The sequence below is a fragment of the Podarcis cretensis genome (genome assembly GCF_951804945.1).
Source record: "Podarcis cretensis genome assembly, chromosome: 9".
Lineage (NCBI taxonomy): Eukaryota > Metazoa > Chordata > Lepidosauria > Squamata > Lacertidae > Podarcis > Podarcis cretensis.
In genome coordinates, this window is record NC_137178.1 from 25,742,203 (window position 1) to 25,765,091 (window position 22,889).

The 22,889-nt window shown below is 45.1% G+C and overlaps 1 protein-coding gene across 1 annotated transcript in view; it reads right to left on the reverse strand.

Moving 5' to 3' along the window:
- ELOVL6 (ELOVL fatty acid elongase 6) overlaps window positions 1-16,798 on the reverse strand; it is a 77,922-nt gene extending 61,124 nt beyond the window's left edge. The window contains exon 1 of the mRNA XM_079990320.1: window positions 16,450-16,798. Within this exon, the coding sequence (XP_079846446.1) occupies window positions 16,450-16,538 (89 nt within the window). The 5' untranslated portion in view covers window positions 16,539-16,798. The remainder of the gene's footprint in view (window positions 1-16,449) is intronic.
- Between the last annotated feature and the right edge of the window lie 6,091 nt (window positions 16,799-22,889).

Genomic DNA, 22,889 nt, shown 5'->3' on the forward strand with positions numbered 1-22,889 from the left:
CAATTTTTTAAAGCTAGATTTTTTTCTTGCTAGGAATACTTGGTTTACAAACTGCTACGGGGGAAAGCTTGCATGCCTGTTTATAAACAGCACTATAAACTTAGCCTAGGCTTTTGAATCAAATGTGGTTTTTTATTATTTAAAAACTGCCTCTTTTAAAACAAAATATATTGGCTGTTGTTGTGGAACAAGCTTTCCTAGAAAAACACATTTGTAGTACACTTATTTAAAGCAAGTTTCCACATCACTTTGTATAGAGAATTGTTCATCACAATAACTCTGATCTTATGTTAAGTGTGTATGTTTGTGTGTGTGTGTGTGTGTGTGTGAAAGAGAGAGAGAGAGAGAGAGAAGAAAACTGCAGCCAGTTTCAGAGCTGTAACAAATATACCAATCCAAATCCAAATGAGTCTTTAAAAATACAGCTTTACAGGGCAAAACTACACTGAATGCTTCATGGAGAAGAGTTTTGATGGCATTTCAAACCAACCCCCTCTCCTTCTGATGACATAACCTCACTCAATTCTCTCTGAGCAGTCAGCACAGACTTCCTGAGTTCCTATTGGTGTGCCCTGCATCAGCAGACATCAGAAGACAAATATTACTGGATGGACCATTACAAGGGAGGTAACTGTCATTTACTGCTGATAGCCTAAAGCTGACAGTCTGTACAAATGAAAGAAAAAGTGGGGTGTTGTTGCTTGCTTAGTGGTTTACTTGGTTTCCTTTTTTAAAAAAAGAAAGAAAACAAACTACAGTCACCGACCAATTTTTGATACTTCTGTAGCTGTTTTGTCTGAATAGCAGCTTCCAAATCTATTTTACAGACCCTTTCAACTAGGATGGTGTTAAGTTTATTGTGTGCAAACTCTGTGTAACTCATCTTTTGCAAGAAGTGCAATCGGATCAACTGCATGGCTGAACTTTTGGGTATAATTATATGCCTCCTTAGAGAAGACGGTTCTTCTGCACAGGAGTTTGCTCTGCTGAATGTTTAATTAAAGACTGCAAAGGAAAAATCTGAGGTGTCCTGTATACTTGTGCTAGCAACCCCAAAACATAATTCCAAGTGTGCCTAAAGGACCTCCACTGAAGAAGCCCTTCTTGAATCCCACCATACTGGATAGCTATCAGACCATCTCCAACATCCCATTTTTGGGCAAGGTACGGGAGCGTGTGGTGGCATCTCAGCTCCAAGAGTTTCTGGAGCAGATGGATTATCTAGATCAGCGTTTCGCAAACTTGGGTCTTCAGCGGTTTTTGTACTACAATTCCATCATCCCTGACCACTGCTTCTGCCAGATAGAGATGATGGGAATTGTAGTCCAAAAACAGCTGGGGACCCAAGTTTGGGAAACCCTGATCTAGATCAATTTCAATCTGGTTTCAGGCCTGTTTATGGGACAGAGATGGCTTTGATCATCTTGGTGGTTGACCTAAGCCAGGAACTGGACAGGGGGTTCTGTTCCATCCCCCATGCTATTTACCGTTTACATGAAACTGCTGGGAAAGCCTATCCAGAGTTCCAGGGTTCTGCATGCTCCTTTTCTCCTTTCCACCTAAATCCAAGGAAGCTGTTTCAGTTCTAAACTGGTGTCTATCATCAGTAATGGCCTGGATGAGGGTGAACAAGCTGAAACTTAATCCAGACAACCCAGGTCAGTCAGAAGGCGCAACAGGGAATAGAGATTCGGCCTCCCTCTGAAAACACAGATTGGGTGTGCTTCTGCACTCAGCCCTGAGTATGGATGCACAGGTCTCTTCTCAACAAGATTTTGGGAACTGACTGCTTTTAATGGAAAGGCTGGTGCTGAGTTGCATTATTGTAATTATTTGTCTGGTTTTAAGAGATTTTATAGAAGTATATAGTTTTAATTCTATAAATATTGAAGGGTTGTTTTTTCTATGTTTTTGGCCGTTCTTGTTTTTATCTGTAAGCCACCTTGAATCCTATTAGGGGAAAAGGTGGGGTATAAATATATGATAATGGTGATCATCATGGTGATGCTGGTGCTTATGTTTATGACCTTATACCAGGTCAACTAAAGAGTGTCAAAAACATGGAGTAGGAAGTGTGAGCTAGTGCAGTATTGACAAGTTGCTGGATTTACTTTGTCAGCCAATTACTTGCCCATTTCTCAATACTCACTTTGCAATACTAGCCAATTATGTCTGTGCAGCAACCAGGTGTTGTGAAAAGAAAAAGTAGATAAGGTCATTGGCTGCAGGTTTGGAATCTGAGAAAGGAGGAGTTGCGACAAGTGGGGAAAAGGACAGACCATGAGATAGCACTGAATACAAGCCTCCGCAGGTGGACAGGTGCTCCTTTCCCCTTCTCACAACCAGCGCCATTCCACCTTTCTGAATTGATAGCAACAGGTGCTGGCATTCCTGCTGGATCAGGACAATGGCCCATCTAGTCCAGCATCCTGTTCTCACAGTGGCTGCTAAGATGGCTGTGGGAAACCAAGGAGCAGAAAGATGAGCACAAGAGCATTCTCCCCTCCCATGGTTTCCAGCACCTGGTATTTGGAAGCATTGCTGCCTCCAACTGTGGAGACAGAGCATAGCCATCACGGCTAGTAGCCATTGAAAGCCCTCTCCTCCATGAATTTGTCTAGTCCTCTTCTAAAGCCATCCAAGTTAGTGACCATCACTGCCTCCTGGGGGAGCATGTTCCATAGGTAATACAGTGGACCCTCCGGATACGAATTATATTCATTCCAGGGATCCGTCCGCAACCCGTAAAGTTTGTAGGCAGAGGTGCCATTTCTGTGCATGTGCACGGTGCACAGAGCGCTTCTGCACATGCACGCATGGCAAAACCTGGAAGTATACACTTCCAGGTTTGCCGCGTTCATAATCTGAAAGTTACGTATCCAGAGTGGTATGTAACTAAAGGGTCCACTGTACATTAAAAATCCCCACCCCACCCCAAGAAAACAGTTTGATTTGCTCCACTCAGGTCCTAAAGCTTTGACCACAAGGAAATGGCAGCAGTTTGGAATCTATCCACCCCACTATCTATTTATCTTTATGGAGGCGAAAACAACACTACCCATAGACAAGACAGAGGAAGGTGTCAGTAGGTATGGAGAAGCCGCAGGGATCGCAGATCCAAAAGAGGAAAATAAGACTCGGCTAGCTTAATATGCATGGCATGATGAATGACTCCTGGTAACACACTCCAGCTTCCACCTGAGGCAACCAACTGCCTCACTCTGCCTAATGGTAGGGACAGCCCTGCAGATGCTGCCCATTTTTTAAAGCATAATCACACTATTGCACACAATTCCATTTCGCATAGGTAGAAAACCAGGCGTGGGGAGGGGAAGAATTGGAATATTCTGGAAGAGGACATGGAACCCTAAACAGGAGCACTCCACACTGCAAAGCTTTGTCTCAGGTCTCATGTGTATAAGCCTCACTGGGATCACAGGCATGTCATTTTCAGAAGGGAGCCTATAAACAAAATACTGGTAAATAGGATTATGTTCTGGTGCTGTTGTTTTTCAAAACACATTTGGGAATGTTCCACATTTTTGAAAAGGCTGTGTGTTTGAGCTCATTTCTATCCTCCGACTCCACTGAACATCATCAATAGGAGTTACTTCCAATTGGTAAAATAAGATTAGTATTTTTTATGTATCTACAGTGATACCTCAGGTTAAGTACTTAATTCGCTCCGGAGGTCCGTTCTTAACCTGAAACTGTTCTTAACTTTAAGCACCACTTTAGCTAATGGGGCCTCCTGCTGCCACTGCGCTGCCAGAGCACGATTTCTGTTCTCATCCTGAAGCAAAGTTCTTAACCCTAGGTACTATTTCAGGGTTAGTGGAGTTTGTAACCTGAAGCATATGTAACCTGAAGCGTATGTAACCTGAGGTACCACTGTATGTATTTTGGGGGGAAAACAATTCTTACCTTCATCCCAGGGTGGATTGCAACAGAAAATTCAATTGTGAAAACAGATAACACCATTACAATTATAAAACAGGTATAGCCTTCATTCCCATGGGAGGCAGTGATGGCCAATAATGTGGGTGACTTTGATATAGGATCAGACAAATTCATAGGACCGGGATATCAATGGCCACTGGATACAATAGCTATGCTCTACTGTCACAGTTGGAGACAGCAATGCTTCTGAACCCCAGTTGCTGGAAATCATGGTAGAGGACAGTGTTCTTGTGCTCGGGTCCTGCTTGCTGGTTTCCCTCAGGCAACGGGTTGTCCACTGTGAGAACAAGATGCTAGACTACAAGGGCCATTGGCCTGATCCAGCAGGCTCTTCTTATGCTCTTATGAAGTCTACCTGAAACTTTGTTTTAATTTCAAAACTTGTCCTCAATAAGGTCAATAGCGTGTTATGGAATGTTTGACTCCATCAAACATTTTGTAACACACTACTGACCTTTGAAATTAGTCCAGAAATTTTGATTGATCTTATTGAACCTCTACTTAAACAGGATTAATGGTATGCTAACATACTTGTGTTGGTTGTACAATGGTAGTATGCAATCCACTGTGGCTTTAAAGTAGCTTCCATTTGTTGCCAAATAGCCAGGGAGGGAGCCTGAAATTGCAAGATAGTTCCCTTCCCTGTTCCTCACCCACAAATCCCCATGCAGATGCTGACAAGACTGACAGCTGGTTATTATTTTGACAATGACAATGGAGAGGACTTCGCAACATGGTGATTGGACTGGGAATCTGATGGCTCTGTAAGATTTGGCTCCGTAGAGCGAGGGGAAGAGTGAGAAGGTGACATGCCTCCCCAAAAAAACACAAGAGGAGCATTGGGGTGTCTCAGGGTTCTACAGACTTACTGATGGCCCACAGATTGACTTTCTAGAAACTATTTTACTTCTGGTAAAGTACTTTGGGATTTACTCTGATGATGTCAAAATTAACAGATTTACAACTATGTACTTAAAAGGCATTTGCTGGCTATAAATCTAGATCAAAAGAAGAGGACAGGATTATTCACTGTGAACACTGACTAAAATAAATTTAATAACATTGATTTACTATAGTAGATACTCTTCACTGATTGTTAATATCAGGAGACTTTAAAAGCAGCTACTGCGCAGTGTTGAGAGACAGAAAAGGGAATATCAGAGAGCCCCAACACCACTGTCTTAAACCTTCAACTTATGGTTGTCTCACTCGCTGGATCATCACCTTGTCATCCATAGTCACTTATGGACTCATTGTTAAAACCGTATTTATGGAAGACAATCTTACTCGGCTATGAGTGATCGCCAAAGAAGAAGACTTATGATTGTGGAAAGGAAAGTTTTTAGCAATTCAAATCTATTTAATATTACTATGTTGAATTTTATAATTATTTTGATGTGAATGGATGCAAAGATTTGAACATATAATTGTTAAAAACTGATATTTGTGAGCAATGTGGGAGACGGGGAGGGATTAGGTTTGAAAAATAGTCTTCCTCTACTGAGCCTATGACCTTGACCAGGGGTCAGCAAACTTTTTCAGCAGGGGGTTGGTCCACTGTCCATCAGACCTTGGGGGGGGGGGGCAGACTATATTTTGAAGAGAAATAAAATGAATGATTTTCGCCCACCTGTAAAGAGGCCTGAAGATGCTTCGCTTTACCTGTCCCAGTTATCATCCCAATAGCCGCAGTTGGGCTTCCCAGCCAGCCAGACACCATGGCGGGGTAGGAGGCTGCGTTGGCCGGTGAAGACAGAAGCTGAAGCCCTGGCAGAGGAGCCGTGGATGGAGGTCGGGGAACCGGGGCGTCGCCAGAGCTTTTACCCACCACCTGCTGCTGAGAGGCACCATGGAGAAGATGACAGAGCTGCCCCCCAACCAGCAAGCAGCAGCCACGGCCAACACAACGACCTGCCTAAACGCCATGGGAGGAATGAAGGAAGGAGGTGACGAAGAAAGTGTGTGAGGAAGCAGCACAGAAAAGAGGCGCAGAGAAGGAAGGAAGGGCAGACTGAGGAAGAGGGAGGAGCAGCAGGAGGAAAATGCCTCAGCAGCCGGCAGCTGGTGTCACACGCCCCCTTCACAGTGTCGCCCTGCGGAGGTGGGCAGGCAGGTGAGCCAACTCCTGCCATTGACAGCACCTGGCGTGGCACAAGATTGCTCCATCCCTGAGGAGAAAAGTGCCACCATGTGAGGGAGAGGGAGGGAGAGGGAGAGGGAAAGAACGCGCGCAGTGGCGATCCACGCGGCAATTCCTGGACCGTCTGTGGGCCAGATCTACGGTAGAAGGCAATTGGGCCTGATTCAGCCTGCGGCCCTTAGTTTGCCGACCCATGACCTTGACAAAGTACTGATAAAACTAAAAATAATATACGCCATGGTGGGAAAGAACTTTGTGTTTTGGAATTAAACTCTATAGAGGTAGCTGAGGAAAGGGGAGAGAATTGGTCCCCCCTCACTCTAAACAGGAAATGGCAAAAGGAAAATATTCAATGTTAAAACTAACTAGCCAGGCCGCAAGGCAAGAGAATTTAAAATATGAAGTGTCTGATTATTAGAGCAGGGTAGTGATCCTGTTAAATTCAGGAGGCGCATGTGTAAATCTCTCTCAGCTATGAATGGGTGACCATGGACCAGTCATTATTTCTCTGCCTAACTGGGTTGTTGTGAGCTCAAAGTGTTTGTCCAGGGAGAATTGTACATACTACCCTGAGCTCCTTGGAGTAAAGTCATGATGAAATGTGGATCAGCTGCTGTAAGTTTGGTTTGGGGAAAGGCAATTCTTGCAAAGGTCCCATAGACTGGAATATCTTTGCACTGCATGAGGATTTGCAAGAAAGGGGTGTCTAGTGCCAGGGATCTGTGGGCATTGGGCTGCAAGGAGGAGGAAGAAGGCAACAGAATATTGCAAGGGCATTAAGGCTCATGTAAAACTGGTCCTGCCATCCAGTCCTCATCAGCTCTGCCCCCTGCCACACTTGCTTTGGGAGTTAGAAGAGGGAAGCATGCTCTACATGCTATGGATTTTGAACCCAGCACAATCAGCTTTTCACACCATGGGGAGAGGCTAAATGCCTAGAGCAACCTCATCTCGAGAGCCCCCCGCCCCCATGATGCATGGATGGCAATAATAGCTTTCCTGTACAATCCTACCTCTCACCTTGCATACATAAATTCCATTAATTTCAATAGTGCTCATCTCCCAGCAAACATGCCTAGAATTCCAACCCCTTGCTAATAATGCAATCTTTCTTCTTTACTGCGGGGTGGTGGTGGAAGTGGAAACTGGATGTCTTGAAAATAAGCAGTCCCTAGAAATGTAGGAAACATTTGCATGCAGAAAGTTCCGGGTTTGATCCCTGGAATCTCCAGGTAGGACTGGAAAAGACCCATCCAAAACCTGGGCGAAACCTTTCTGCAGTACTAAGTGTAAACACCACTGAGGTAGATGGACCAGTTTCCTGCGCACCCTCCTCAATCTTTCCAGTATTTTCAAGGAATTTAGTAAACATCTCCTGAGTCTCGGTTCCATTCCATTTTCTACCCCATCCTAAAGCATTATGAAATGAAGCTTAAGGGTTTGCTTCACTGGGGCCCTTTAACACAGTACGCAAAGTCATACATTTGATATAGACTTGCGGCTGATCTAATACCTGAAACTGGAAGGAATCAGTGTAAAAGCACTAAGTTCCCCCATGAGGCAAAACAGTGAGAGCTTGCTATTACTGAGATCCCAGCAGGTAAACTTCTGCAGCGAATTAAGATACCCAAGAGATTTCATAATGAGGGTTGTGGTTTCTTCTTTATTAATACACAACACCACATTCTGCATTTTCCCTGTTCGCAGAGAGTTCCAGAAACAATAAGAAATTAACCCTCTTCGAGGTAAGCGTTATTCTCATGTTACAGCTGGAGAAACAGAGACAGTTGTATGATCCCTACAAGGTCACTCAAAAAAGATGCACATCAGAGCCTAGCTGAGAATACAGATTTATACAACGGTACCTTGGTTCTCGAACGGTTTGGCTCCCAAACAAATTGGCTCCTGAACGCCGCAAATCTGGAAGTAAGTGTTCCGGTTTGCAAACGTTTTTTGGAAGCTGAACATCCGACGCGGCTTCAACTTGAGTGCAGGTAGCTCCTGCAGTCAATCGGAAGCCACGCTTTGGTTTTCAAACCATTTCGGGAATCAAATGGACTCCCAGAACCGATTAAATTCGACAACCAAGGTACCACTGTAAATCAAAGTGTCCCTGTAGTTGACTTATTTATTTTATAAAACTGATACTGTACACCACTTTATTGTAAAAATAACCTCAAAGCTATTTACAAAAAGAGTTTACCTGCTGAGTCACTTTTGTACTGAATAATAGTTCTACATTAATAATCTTGGAATGCAACATGTATTGCCCAATCATTGTAATACTCTAAAGTAATCTACTTCATTTAGCTTAACAAATATTTGGTAGTTGATTTTTTTTTTAATAGTGTGACCTAGCTATTAAAAATAATTGCTTAGTATTAGAACCAGAGGCATACCTAGGGTTCCTTGGCAAGGAACTGTATCAGAGTCCCTCCCCTCCCCCTTAAAAAAAATCAACCACAACAGCCACACCAGAAATTGCTACATGTTACAGAACCCAAGTACTTGAAGAGTCCAGGGGAAGGACAAAGTGAGGAGGAGGAGGGAGGGGAAGCATGCCTTTGCGCTACAGTGCAAGAAGGAAAGGAAGCTTCTCCTACATTTTATCTCACCATGATGCCGCACACATACGGTATATTTCACACTCCATAGTATCCCACAGTCTACCTTCACATTCTCCCTTGCTAGATCATCACCTTGTCGTGGTGAGTGAGCTTGAACGTTCCTATGACCCTTGTGAGTGAAGCCGCCGGGAGTCTCGTACTCCCAGCAGGGTCACCCAAGACGGTAAGGTCAAAGGGGAGAAGCTAGATAACGAATGACCCAAGAAGTCCTCAATGGAAGAACAGGCGGATGATACCAAGCGGTATGTTACAACGGCTGTGAAGGCAGATGAAGGCTGCAGCAGAAAAGAATCTACCGGTCGTCGTGATACTTATGCCATTGAAATAGAGCCTTACTGCGAAGACCGTGCGTTGGTCAGCGTGCACTGATCTACACAAATAAAACAAATTCATGCACAGGCATCTTCCAAAAACTCATCCCAAGTGGACTCACTGTTAAAACTGTGTTTATGGAAGACAACCTGACTCGGCAAAGAAGAAGAAGACAACACATAGAAGATGAAGACATTGCCTTGCCATTTCTCCTACCACTCAGCTCTCAGCTCTTGCCTAAACTTACCACCTTACACAGGTAATTAAAGACAGATTTCGGGCAGCTGGTTTTCCCAATCCTTAGATATGCCTCTGATTAGAAGTAAGTACCATGCTGCAAATCAATATCAATAATATTTACTATGAAACACATACCATAAGTAGTTGAAAGATACCTGGCGTAATTCTTTAACTGAACCTGCACACACCTTGAGTTTAACTAGTACACCTAAGGAAATGTCTGGGAAGCTAAAGCACAAGCTCATTACAATGTAAACAATCACTAAAGATTAGCAGCAAATATCATCTGACAATAAGCATCAGTATCACATATAATTATTGCACAAGTTTGAAATGTTTCATTTCCCCCTTTAGTGAGCAGTGTGAAGCTCAACATATATTGCTCCCAGCCCTACAAAGCTCCAAGAAACTTACCAGAGGCAACAGAAACTATCTTTTTCAAAACCAGACAATTTCCAACCTTTCAAGGCTACCCTTCCTCATAGGAGACAGAAGAAGCATCCACACATGACTTCTTTTGTGTTACTTTCCAATAAATTTTGAAGGTCACACAGAAAATTCTGAAGATTCACCTAACAGAGTACAGGTTTGTTTGGCAAAGTGAGTAAAAAATGAGAGTTGGGTATTGATACTTGTCCAGCTCTCAGCCATTCTGCTACTGTTAGTGAGAAGTGGATAAAATGCTTACTATAGATATTGGAGAAAGACATCTGGACAAAATTTTGTGTGTAAATCAGTGATGGGGGTAATAATTTATCCCTTCCCTTCCCTCCCAAATGGATAAAACAATTAGAGAGCTTGTTGGTGCAACAGATAAAAAAGCAGAGATGGGTTGAACAGGATAGCTCATTGCAAACAATGAGGCAAAGTACTACAGAAGACTATAGAGAGGCCATAAACTAGAATACATAGAATCATAGAAATGTAGTGTTGGAAGGGACCCTGAGGGTCATCTAATCCAGTGATGACTACTTGAAAGAGTGAGATACAAAGCAGATGTCGAAAATAAGATACAGACTGGAGCATAGGTGTGCTAGCAATGATGATATGTGGGGTACAGAAGATAAGCAACAGACTGCAAGGTGGCACGCTACCTGGGGAACATGTATGAAGCTGCCAACAGACACAAGCTGAAGAAGTAAAAGATAGTGGGTGACAAAAGTGGGAGGTGACACAGTGGCATCCAGAAAAGAGAGCGAAAGGATGTGGATGGAGTTGTGGAGAAGGGCCTGAGAGCATAAACTGAGCTAAATTCCATCTGTTTTCAGTAGCTAACAGTAAGGTGGTACATTGATGCCATTTTTATAAAGGTGTTTCTGTTGAAAGAGAAGTGCCTCAAATCTATTTGACGATTTGATCACACCATTTTTTTCTTCAGTTAGGCTTTCAGTGTCAGTAGAAGAACCAGATTTTTAATTCAGCTTAGAGTTCCTAATGTGAGGCCCATTTTTGGAAAGTGATGTGCCCTGGCACATAGATTTGTATACAGTGGTACCTCGGGTTACATACGCTTCAGGTTACAGACTCCGCTAACCCAGAAATAGTGCTTCAGGTTAAGAACTTTGCTTCAGGGTGAGAACAGAAATCATGCTCTGGCGGCGCGGCAGCAGCAGGAGGCCCCATTAGCTAAAGTGGTGCTTCAGGTTAAGAACAGTTTCAGGTTAAGAAGGGACCTCCGGAACGAATTAAGTACTTAACCCGAGGTACCACTATATGGTGAAACTGTTTTTTCCTTCCTGTCTCCAAGCTGGTCAAGTCTTTATGAATGTACAAAACATGCCTTCTCTGCACCAGCTATGGATTTGAGTCTTTCAAGGGGTATACTATTCCATCTAGAACAGGATATACTCTATATCCCAAGTCCCAGTTCAACTCTCCTATTAACCAGAAAGATGTTTTGACTGATAATATCAAAGACCAGGACTACACTCCCCCTAACCAGAGGGTGGGGGAACCTGTGATCCTCCAGATGTTGTTGGACTTCAGTTCTCATCAGCCCCAGCCAGCATCGTCAATGGTCAGAGATTATAGGAGTTACAATCCAGCCACATCTGGAGAACCACAGGTTCCCCACCCCTGCCCTAGTCAATTTCCAGTGAAGGTCACCCACCAAGTCAGTTCCCAGTGAAGGTCACCCACCAAGGTGACCAAGGCAGTTTCAGTTCCAAAATCAGTCCTCAACTCAGATTACAAATGATCCCAATAATCAGTTTTGACCAAGGAAGCCTGGAGATGAGTCATTGCCACTCATTGGAGCAATTTGCTATGAAATGAAAAAATGAGAGACTGGCTTAGAATTGTCTAAAGTAGCAAGGTCCACTGAGGTCTTACTACTGCTTGCTTTAAAATAGATGGTGCTGTACCTTCTGCAAAAGGTAAGATTTAACCAATCTTGCCATCTTGCTCCGCTAGTGGCTTTCACCAGCCAGGATGGACAAGGTCAACAATAACAGGTTTGGTCTCAAAGCTCCAAGCAACTTGTCCACATCCACAGGTTGAAGAAACTGAAATGTGTCAATCAGAATATGTCAAGCTGGCATCAAGGGCACATACATTGCTCATGATTTAAATACAGAGTGAAGTTGGAGCAGATATGGGCAACTTTATCAGCAAAGTGTTGGGTTTTTAAAAATAATTGCTCAAAGCGGGTTTTCAAAAGTTCGTTAGCTCCAGATGAAATAAGGTCCTAACCACTGGATAAAGCTCTGCTGGCTGGCACTGAACCGATGCGATGGTAGCAGAGAATTCAGATTTCTTTGCTGCCATCATAACTATAGAGTAGTCTCTAAAATGATCTAAAGCTTGTGTTTGATGTATCAAAAATCTTCATCCAATTATTATTTATTATTATTATTATCATTATTGTTGTTGTTGTTGTTGTTGTATTTATGTCCTGCCTTTCTACAAAAGTACACAAGGCAGCATAGGCAAAAATCAATGTCATACCAGCACAATCCCAAAGGTTACCTGGAATACAAATCAAACTACCATCACCCTACGCCATCTTCAGTCATTTCAGTAAACCAAAGAGCAGGAGCACTTGCAGGCAGGAGAGGGTGCTTGAGGTATTAGGAATGAAGCCCCAGCCACAACTTCATCCTCCAGAGCAGTCAGGAATCCATCAGTGTCTGAGGAGACCATTTTAATTGGCCCTTCACCCCTGCAGAGGTTAGGCATCTCAGGAAGCCTAGATGCTACCAGTTAAGGATAATTAATTACAATTAAGTGTAATTGTCATCCCCACCATCCTATCCCAGATGGACCACATCAAACGTGTGTGACATCACATGATCAACTGAGATAGGCCCATGGTGGTCAAGGAGGGCATGAAATTCTGAGCTGCTACAGATGAGGGGGGCTCAGGATGTGAAACCAGTACCACCCCCACCAGGGAAACTTTTGGGGAGACAGATGGATATAAGAATTCATTTTAAAATTCATTTTTCAAAAAAATTAAACGAGGGATATGAATGTTCTAAAGACATTAAAATTTAGATCTCTCAGTATAATACTGTCACAGTCTTCAGTACAGCCATCAAGAAAGAGCTTGCAATATGATGTGCTGAAGGTCCTCAGTGCCCCCACCAGTTTACTGTTAAAAGAGCATTTTTAAGGTCAATGAATTACTTCCTATATTTTCTATCCTTTCAAACTGCCGAGAAGAGCTGTTTGTACAGGTTTTGATAGATGGCTTTTCCTTATTTTTTCCAAGATTTTTTATGCTTGTACTTTTGTTATTATTGCATTCATATTGTTTGCTGCCCTGGGAACTTTTGAGTGTGTTGAAGATATGTGATATAAATTTAATGAATAAATTTATTGTGGAAGAACCCACTAGCAATAGACAGTGGGAAAAGGAGATGCACCCCCCTTTCTCAGCTTTTTTTTAGTGAGCAGTGCTGCTGAAGAAAAGTAATGGAGCAAAGAAATCTAAGAACCAGGGGGTTTTGCAGGGTTGGGGGTGAGAGGAGAACGTATAGAAGTGTACACCAACATTTGCCATCCTAGTGTCCTCCAGATAGACTACAACTCCCATCATGTTGAAGCCTCATTCATGCCATGCATTTAAAGCACTATGATAACATTTATTCCCCAAAGAATTCTGGGAGCTGTAGTTTGTTAAGGGTGCTGAGAGTTGTTTGGAGACCCATATTCCCCTCCCAAAGCTAGTTCCCAGAGCGGTTTTTACAATAAGTCAATCTTCACATGGAGCACTGGGAACTCCTTGTGAGGGGAGAAGGCAGTTTTGTGAGGGGAGAAGGCATCTCCTAACAACTGAGTACTGTTGACAAACTACAGCTCCCAGAATATTTTGGGGGGACCCGTGCTTTTTAGTGCAGTATTATAACGCTTTAAATGTACGGATAACTCAGTTGGTTAGAGCAGGGTGCTGATAATGCCAAGGTTGCAGGTTCAATCCCTGTCAGGGACAGCTGCATATTCCTGCATTACAGGGGGGTTGGACTACATGATCCTCAGGGTCCCTTCCAACTCTATGATTCTATGAATTTGGCCTGGGACTGATGGGAGCTGTAGTCCAAAACATATGGAGGGCACCAGGCTGGCAAAGGCTGCCACACTACTTGAAAGTGAGAGGGCCACAGCTCACGCAACAAATGTTTGCTGGCTAAAAGAAGTACAAAAGTTGACTAAAAGTCAAAAGTTTGCACAGAGTAGATGAGGACAGGGGGAGAGACAGGGAGAATATTTAAGCTGCCAGACAAAGAGTATCTCTTTTTTTTTTGGCATGTCCCCTTTGACAGCGGTTTGACCCACAGCAATCATCAGGTGATCACGTCTGGCTCTCTCCCCCGCCGCCCCCAAGTCTCACCTGATGACTGCTGCAGGTCAAGCCGCCGTGAAATGGGGCCAAGAATGAAACATGCAAACAGACAAATCTAGACATCTGGCAACCTCATCTGAGAAGAGTTCCAAATCGATCGTCTAGCAGATCTGTGCCAGGTGTGGAAAGGAACATCGTAGCGAGCCGCGCACTTGCCTGCATGCCAACCTGATCAGCACACAGACTGGTCCCCTCACTACAGCAGGGATGACTACCTCGTGGCACCCTTGTGCAACGGTGCCCTCGTTGGCTCTTGGAGGGCCCAGACACTTCACCCCACCGATCTGCTGACCTCCCTCATGTAGCTGCTGCAGTTCAGGTGAGGACAGGCGAATGCTGCGTGACGACCGAGAGAAAGAGAGAGGGGTGGAGAGATTTTGCACGCGGGGCGCGCCAGGGCGAATCTGCTACCTGGCAAGCGCGCTCGCTGCTCGCCAGCTGCAGGCTTGCCAAAGCAGCAGGCCCGGCCTACTTAAGGGAGGAAGAAGGGGCGGAGCGGGATGGCAGATTTAAACCTGAGAGAGCGTGAACTGGCTAGGGGCAGGCACGTGTTTGTGCCTGGAAGGATGGCGGCTCCCCGCAGGTCGCAGCGGCAGAAGCAGGCCAGGAGGACAAGAGGAGACACACACACACACACACACGATCAGCTCCATCCTTCTCCCTCCATGCAGGGAAAAGGGGCTGCCTTCTCCACCCATCTCTTTCCAAAGCGAAATTTCTAAGACAACAGATGCCAGGGCTCAACCTAACCCGGCCCCTCCCCTTCCACGGTGTGCCGGCGGCCTGGGTCACTCCGTGGGAGCGCGCTCTGCTCATGCGCGGAGGAACTGGCCACTCTCCGACTTGATTTGCATGGTCCCGGCGTTTCAAAAATAGGTTCAGGGACCGAGCCCGGGTTCAAAACTAAGTCCTGTCCGCGCAGCGGCTCCCATGGCGTCACCTCATTTCCCCTCTCCGTCTCCCCACTGATTCGCCCACAACGGCATGCATGTGCTTGTTTGAGGAAAGGCGCGCGCGCATACACACACAGTCTCGCTGGCCGGCTCAGGCTAGATCCGGGGGGTGCTATGAGCCTCTGTCTGGAAAGCTTCCCCCCTCCATTTTCCTCCCTCCGATGCGGACCATCATCCTCAAAATGGGAAAAAAGGATGCATTTTTCAGTCCTCTTGGGGTGGCACGACAAAGTTTACTTAGAGAAGGTTGTCAGGATCAAAGGCACTTTTAAGCCAAGGACATTGTATCCGAGACTTTTATTGTAGCAAGAGATCTCGCTGGAGATCAGATTTGGGATCGCGGCAGCAGGGAGGGAGAAACCGCCATAAAATAAAAAAGCACCTGACGAGTCTAGCCTAAAGTCTAGCTGTGAGCAGAAACTCCCTCCTACGGCAGAGTCAGAGAAGATGCAGGCCACTTCGTCAGCGGGAAATGCGTATAATTTTACATTTGTCCCTCTCACCTTCTTACTATTGCTTTGCCTGAATGCTGAATGTGACCAGCCTTACTACTTCTCGGCTCCCAAGTTCCCAGCCCCTCCCTGCCTTCCAGGCAACCGGCGGCAGGAAGAGGAACCCCTCCTCTCATCATCCTCTCCAAACCCATCCATAGAAAGTGATCCCAGCCCCACCGAGAGATGCTGGGAGCGGGGCTTCTTTATCAGCAACGAAGCGAGGAGGCTTTTTTTATTTTTGCATGGATCGAAACAAGCCTGTATTCACCTCCTACACACATACAAAAGGGGGTGGGGGGAGAGGAAACATGCATGGTGAGGGGTGGGGGGAGGTAAAGGACCCCGAGTAAAATTAGGAGTCACAACAGAAGAGAGGGTGCGAATTAAAGACGCATGGGGCGCAATGGGTGAAACAGAGCGAGGGCCTAATGCAAAACGGTGGTGCTGGAGAAGCAGATGGTTTCTAAGGACGAGGAACAATGTGGGAGATGTGCTCTATTATATAATATATCTATATACAGTATAGGCATCCAAATAAACAACAGGAACACTGTCTTCCCCAGAAGACAGTGGTGTTCTTGTTCCAGCCTGGGAGGGTTCCCAACACTAGACCCATTCACGGAAAGCGTTACCTACACGCGCGCGCGCGCGCGCCCCGGACGCACAGAGGCGTCTTGGGCACGTTGGGCGATCTGCATTCTCTCCCCTCCGCCACCGCTCGCCCCGCTCCCTCCCTCCTTCGCTTGTAATCCTTGCAACGGCAGGAGGGAGGGAGCGAGAGCATCACCCGGAGACGCACACGCTTTGCTCCCAGCCAGAGAGCACCGGCTCGCCCGGAGCTGCCGCCGCCGCCGCCGCCGCCACCATCATCACCACTCACCAGTTCTCTTGCATCCATTGAATCGCTTCATTCTCGTTGAACTGCTTCTCGAATTCGTATTCTTGCAGAGTCAACACTGACATGTTCATTGGAACGATCTTGGAGGGGAAGCTTCCTTACGCCTGGCTGACAATACAAGGTCTGCGAAATGCCCCCCTTTCCCCCCCGCTCAGCGTCTCGTCAGGTATCCCCACCACACGGCCTCATCCACCACCTTCTCCTTTTCTTCTTCGCCCCTCTTTCTCTCTCTCAGCTATATCCTTGTTGTAGCATTGCTTTTATCCTCTTCCTATAACCTCCTCTCGTGTCTGGAGATCTCTCCTCCTCTCCGCTTCTGCAATCCACCCTGGGCGGAAAGGGAGCCGCGGCGGTCTTAGTGCCCAACCCTCCTTCAGAGCCTCCCCAAGTCCATTCATTCCTGTTGGCTTCCCTAACTAGGCAAGCTTCCAAGTGTGGGTAGAAAAGAAACGGGTGGAGGGGCGGTGAGGCGGGGCTTGCAGCAGTGCGAAGGTTTTGCTTTCCTAACCATGCTGAGTGACACATGCAGGCGATTCCCACGCTTCCATACCGTGAAGGACCTTTTCTGCTCAGTTTGCACATCAGATAACACCTTCAACCTGGCCTTCAAACCTTGGCAGCAACACACTTTTTAGGGATGTGTTTTAAACTTGTCTTTACTCTCCAAGCCTTCCTTGATTCCTATCATTCCCATAACTTGATTAAAATGTTGATTGTGGGACACCTTCAGGAGAAAAAAAGGCTAAGGAGTAAACCCTAAGTCCCTAAGACAATTGGATGGCACCTTGTTTGCCCTCCTTCCAGCAACTCCTGCAGCCAAGCTGGTGACAAACATATTACTCTTCTTTCCTTTGGACCACATCAGTGAGGCTGAGAGGGGAGTCTTGTTGTCTGGGCCGCCCAGGACCTCCACGCACACTGCTCAGGCTTGCACCCCAGGGAGGTCATTTCAGTGCTGCTAACACAGCAGTTCATCTTCACCCCTGGAGGTGCACTCCACTGTTTCTTGAGATGGGCGGATGCCAACAAGTAAGAATGCACCAGTGCTAGGAAGAACCAATTGAGCAAGATCTATTTGGGGAATAGATTTGAGTAAGAGTCTCTGCGGAATATCTTCCTTCGGTGTCACTGGCATTGTTACAGGTGCCACATAATGCTCCTGGCCAGGGCAGGCCCACTCTTGAGGCAAGGTGAGGCAACTGCCTCAGGCGGCAGAATCCACAGGGGCAGCAGATCCAGCCTCCAGGTAATGTTTTGCCCACAGCTGCTACTGCAGTGGCAGTGACAGCAGCGACACGCTCCTTAGAGGCCTGATCTGCCCCCTCCTCAGCAGGCCCCCCTCTATAGGGGCCTCTCAGCCAATGGGAGGCATTTCTGGTCTCCTTCCACCCTTAGGGGTCTCCTGGATTCTGCATCCACCTTTTCCCCTCCCATTCCTTCAACCATCAGCTGGGGTTCATTTTACCCCCCCCCCCTTGTTCCCAGTGTAGATCTTTATCCCCAGCTTGATCTTGTTGTGTAGATCTTTACTCAACCCTCCTTCCCTGGTGAGGTGGTGCCATTTTGTGGTTTGCCTCATGTGTCAAAATGTCTTGTGCTGGCCCTGCTCATGGCATTCGTAAAGAAAATATTTTGACGTGGAGGCACCCATACTTTGTTTTTTTTTAATTTAAATAATATTTATTAACATTTTAAAGACTGCAAAAGAAAGACAAAGAATTAAACAAAACAAAACAATACAATACAAAAACAAAAACACCATACAACACCAACCCCCAAACATTAAATTAACAAAACCAAACAAACACAATTTAAAACACATCTAATAAGTTCAGTATCTTAACTTTCATTTACTTGTTTCAACAACCTCCTCACACCTCCCTTTTTGTATTCCACTTTAATTAACTGTTTCAGCAATTCCTTTCCATCTTCCTCTGTTTTCTGTCCTGTAATTTATCTTAACATATTCTAACCTTATTTTTCCCTTTAATATATTATTGTCTTAACATATTTTAACTTTATTTCCCCTTTAATACTCTAATAATCTATTTGTACTTAATTCCTTGTAACATTTCTACTAAAGCCATATAACTCCTTTCCAACATTTTTCTAACACTCATTAATTTTACAATATTTTTATAAATAGTCTTTAAACTTTTTCCAATCTTCTTCCACCGACTCTTCTCCCTGGTCCCGGATTCTGCCAGTCATATCCGCCAATTCCCTATAGTCAATCAACCTGGTGATCTTCTGTCCGATGCTCTTAACTCTTTTCCAAGTCCCTTCTGCGAGTCTTCTTCATATTTATACATGAACTTTAATTTGTCTTTCACTGATCTTGTTTTCATTTCCCTTCCTTTGAGGCTAAAGAGTAGATCTCGGGGACACTCCCACCTAAAGATGATTTTATTCCTTCTTGACAGGGCAACCAAATCTCTGTAGTTAAATCTAAGATCCGAAAGGTATTTCAGGACGTCTTTCAAAATTTCCACTCTTGACTGTTGTTCTTCTAAGTTCCTCTGGTATTTCCAACAGTCTCTTATTTTGTTCTTCTCTTTTTTCCCTCCTCTTCCAAGTCCGAGCCCTCACAGTTTTAATCTCTTCTTGACCCAAGTCCCGGTCCCAAAAGTCATTAAATTCCTGTGTAAGGAAATCTATCACACTTTCCTTCTCCAGTTCAGGTAGGGCTCTGATCCTCGAAATCTGATTTTCTTTAAATTCAATCATAGCAGGCATCAACCTTTGGTCATCAAATTGCATCTGTAAGGCTGGGACTCTCTCTCTCTCTCCAATTGTGTTACTTTAGGTTCAACGGCAATAACTTTCTCCCTAGCCTTCTCCGCAGTTTGCCATGTCAAAGTAGATTCCTATGTCAGTTTCTGAATCGTTTCTATATTGGTGTTCACTTTTTGTCCCAAATTGTCAATTTTGGTAGTTACCACATCCACCTTTTTGTGAAGCTGTTCCAATGAGTCACTTATCTTACATAATACAACCACTAAGGCCTCTTCTGTCAACATTCTTAACCGATTCAAGGTCCCCAGAATCTCACAGGTTTCTATCTTGTAGCTGGAAATTCCCCCAGCTCAACTCTTGTGACAGTTTCAAAAGCTTCCTCTAGAGGGAAACAGTTCCTCTAGAGGGAAACAGTTTCTATTTGTATTAGTCCTTTTAAACTCAATTCAAACAATAAAGTTAGTTGCAATTTTCTGTTACTTTTGCTCCTTTTTAAACGCAGACGGAGACCATGGAAACAATGTATTCCTCTTATTTAACTAACTGTCAGTGAAGGTTCTAATCATGGTCAGTCCTGTTGGCAGCCTGTTTCCAGGATCGGAGCAGTGGTATATTAACTCTGTTCGCTCTCTCCTGCAGGTATACTCAGTCCAAAACTTTCCCCCCTCTTTTCCTGCCACCAAGGGGGGTTTAGTATTTTTTTACTGATGGAAATTTAGTCCTTTACAATAGGCTTTCCGAGACTTCAGCTTGCATCCTCATTGCTTCAATCTTAATTAAATTAAGATGTTTAAAAATCCAATTCTCCGCTCTACTCACGGATAGTTGCTTTAAGATCAAATTGTCCACAGGAAAAAGTCAGCGCTCTCCGGCAACAGCTATGCAGCTTTGCTCCATGGAAGAAGCAGTCAATTCGAAGCATCGCGCCGCTCACCCCACGTCGCTCTGGATCCCCGAAACCGGGTTTCCCCACGAGTAGGGGAGGCGCAAAAGGTGCCAGCCGAATCCCACGTTCACAGGCTTCACCCGCCTGTGATTTCTAGTGGGTCTCCGCCTTCGCCGTGGCGGCCAGACCCGGATTCCTACGAAGCAAATTCCTCCCGATCAGAGGAATTCCGCCATTACTGGAGGCGCTAACCCGGAAGTCTGAGGCACCCATACTTTGGAGCACCCTGCTTATTCACATCAGGCAGGTACATTCTGGTGATTGCTACAAAAAAATTCTGTTTAGGCAAGTCTATCCAGACATGTGGTTATGCTGACATGTATTTTAATCTCGTTTTTAGCAAAACCAACAACAACAAACCACATTCTTTTTGAAGGTTTAATTGTTGCTTTTAACTGTGTTTACTGATAATTTCATTGTTTTATTCTTTTTGTTAACCACTTTGAGGGTTGTTGTTGTTTTTTAACAACCAATCAGTATCTAAATTTTGTGAAAAATAAATAAAATTATTGTCCTTTGTATTCTTCCTCACTGCCCTATACAAATGCAGTAGTGACTCTTTATTTTGTCTTGTCTTTTCTTTTTTAAAAAATGATGTCATCATACAGCTTGGGCCAAGCCTACTCTGATATGGGCGAAAGGATGAAGGGGAAATATCCAGAATGAACAAAAAAAGACCCACAGTTTCCCCTTATTTCCGCCATATGTTCAGCACTGCATTCACAGCAAATAGTGTCTAGGGAGCTACATAAGGAGATCGCTGCTGGATCAGGCCAGTGGCACATCTAGTCCATCATCCTGTTCTCAGAGCGGCCAACCAGATGCCACTCTGCTCACCTTTGATTCTTAGCAACTGGCGTTCACGGATGTAATGCCTCTGAAAGTGGAGGATACATAGATAGACATCATGCCTTGTAGATGCTGGTAGCCTTAGGCTCCACAAATTTGCCTAATTTTGCCTTGTTTAACTAGGTAGCTGCACATTTTACTGGGGAACCACTGAACTCAGGTTTGCATCTAAGGAATCATGCTCAGTTTCCAAGCTGCACCAAGTGCCTACAATTGTATCCTTTCCTATCTAGAAATAGATTGTGTCTTGTTAGTTTGTTTCGGTCATCAGTACTAGGTGAGAATCGCCAGTCCGCAGGCATTTTAAGCAATGTTCTGTTAGCCATTTTTTTCAGAGCATGCTTATAGCACTTATCAGGAATCTGTTAATTGGTTCTCCAGTTCCAATCAGTCCGCCCGTGATTACAAACAAAAAAAGGTGGATTAGAAACATTGTTTCAACTTCACAAATGCTAATCTAAAGAAAATCTGTGCGTGGGATTCCATTTCAGTTACCTTAACTGTGTGAAATAAAGAGTTGGATCTGAATAACCCCAGGGAGGATCCTAGCATGGGGGGAGATGTAATTGGGACCCCAAGAAGTGTCTGAGCTCAGGGAGGGTACAAGTATTTACAGGGAATAGAGAGCTGGATCTAGGGGAGGGACCAAGCAGGTTGGCAGAGGAGTGTACTGCCCCTGTGGAACCAGACACCCCATCTCAGATACCTCCTGTTGTGGAGCTGCTCCTCAGTGCCTCCTGCCAGTGAGGAGAGGAAATTGGATGCCCCGCCTCTGTCTCCAAGGTCATGGGGACCCCAGCACCAGTGCAAACAAACTTTGTAAGCTCAACTCACTTGAAGGAGTGTCCATCTGCTTGCCCAGTCCCAGGACTCTACCTGCTTGCCACACTAAGTGCTCTCTGCCTGCCCTGTCCTTCAAAAAGGAAGGTGCAGGGGTTATGTTGCTTGTTGGATAAATATCTTAGCTTGAGTTAGGGATTTGCCCAGCATGTGAAGACAGGCTCTGGGGGATTGAATGCATGAGACCAATAGCGGGCCCAGTTGTCAAGAAGGTGGTTTATGTGCATGCTGTAGGGGGGAGTGAAGGGCAGGTGGGGCTTATCAGCCTGGGAACGTAGTCCATCTAGGAGAAGGAAAAATCTGATCCATAACCTCTGCTGCTTTGCAGGATATCTCTGGGAGAAGAAAAGGCTAAGGACTAAACCCTTCACAAGGGTGGAGTCCCTAAGGCGGTTGGCATGGCATCTCGTACACCTCCTTCTGGCAACTCCTGTAGCCAATCTGGTGCCAAATGTATTGTTCTGCTTTCCTTCGGATCACAACAGTGAGGCCGAGAGTGGGATCTTGTCGTCTGGGCACCCCAGGACCTCCATACACGCTGCCCCAGCTGCTACCCAGGGAAGTCACCATGGTGCTGCCAGCACAGCCGTTTGACCATTGTCTCTCAAGACAAATGGATGCCAACAACAGCAACATGTATCTTGATCTTTATGCACCTGCTGAGTCTTGTAACCTGTCCCTTGCCTATGCGCCCATCAGATTTGTGGATTACAGACTTCAGCAGAAACCAAACGAGGCGTTTTGAGTTCTTCATCCAACAATGAGGACTAAAACAGTGTGTGGGTGGTTCCCATGTATACTTTATATTTTGGAAGTTAGATGTATATCCTGTTCTGAGGGATGCTACACTCCAACTGAAGGATCAGGTTCATAATCTGGGAGTACTCCTGGATTCCAACTTGTCACTGGAGTCTCAAATGACTTTTGTGAGTAGGAGTGCTTACCTCCAGCTTTGGCTGGTTTGCCAGTTATGGCCATTCTGGGTCAGGGATAGCCTGGCTTCAGTTGTTCATGCTCTAGTGACCTTCCACTTGGACTACTGCTATGTAGC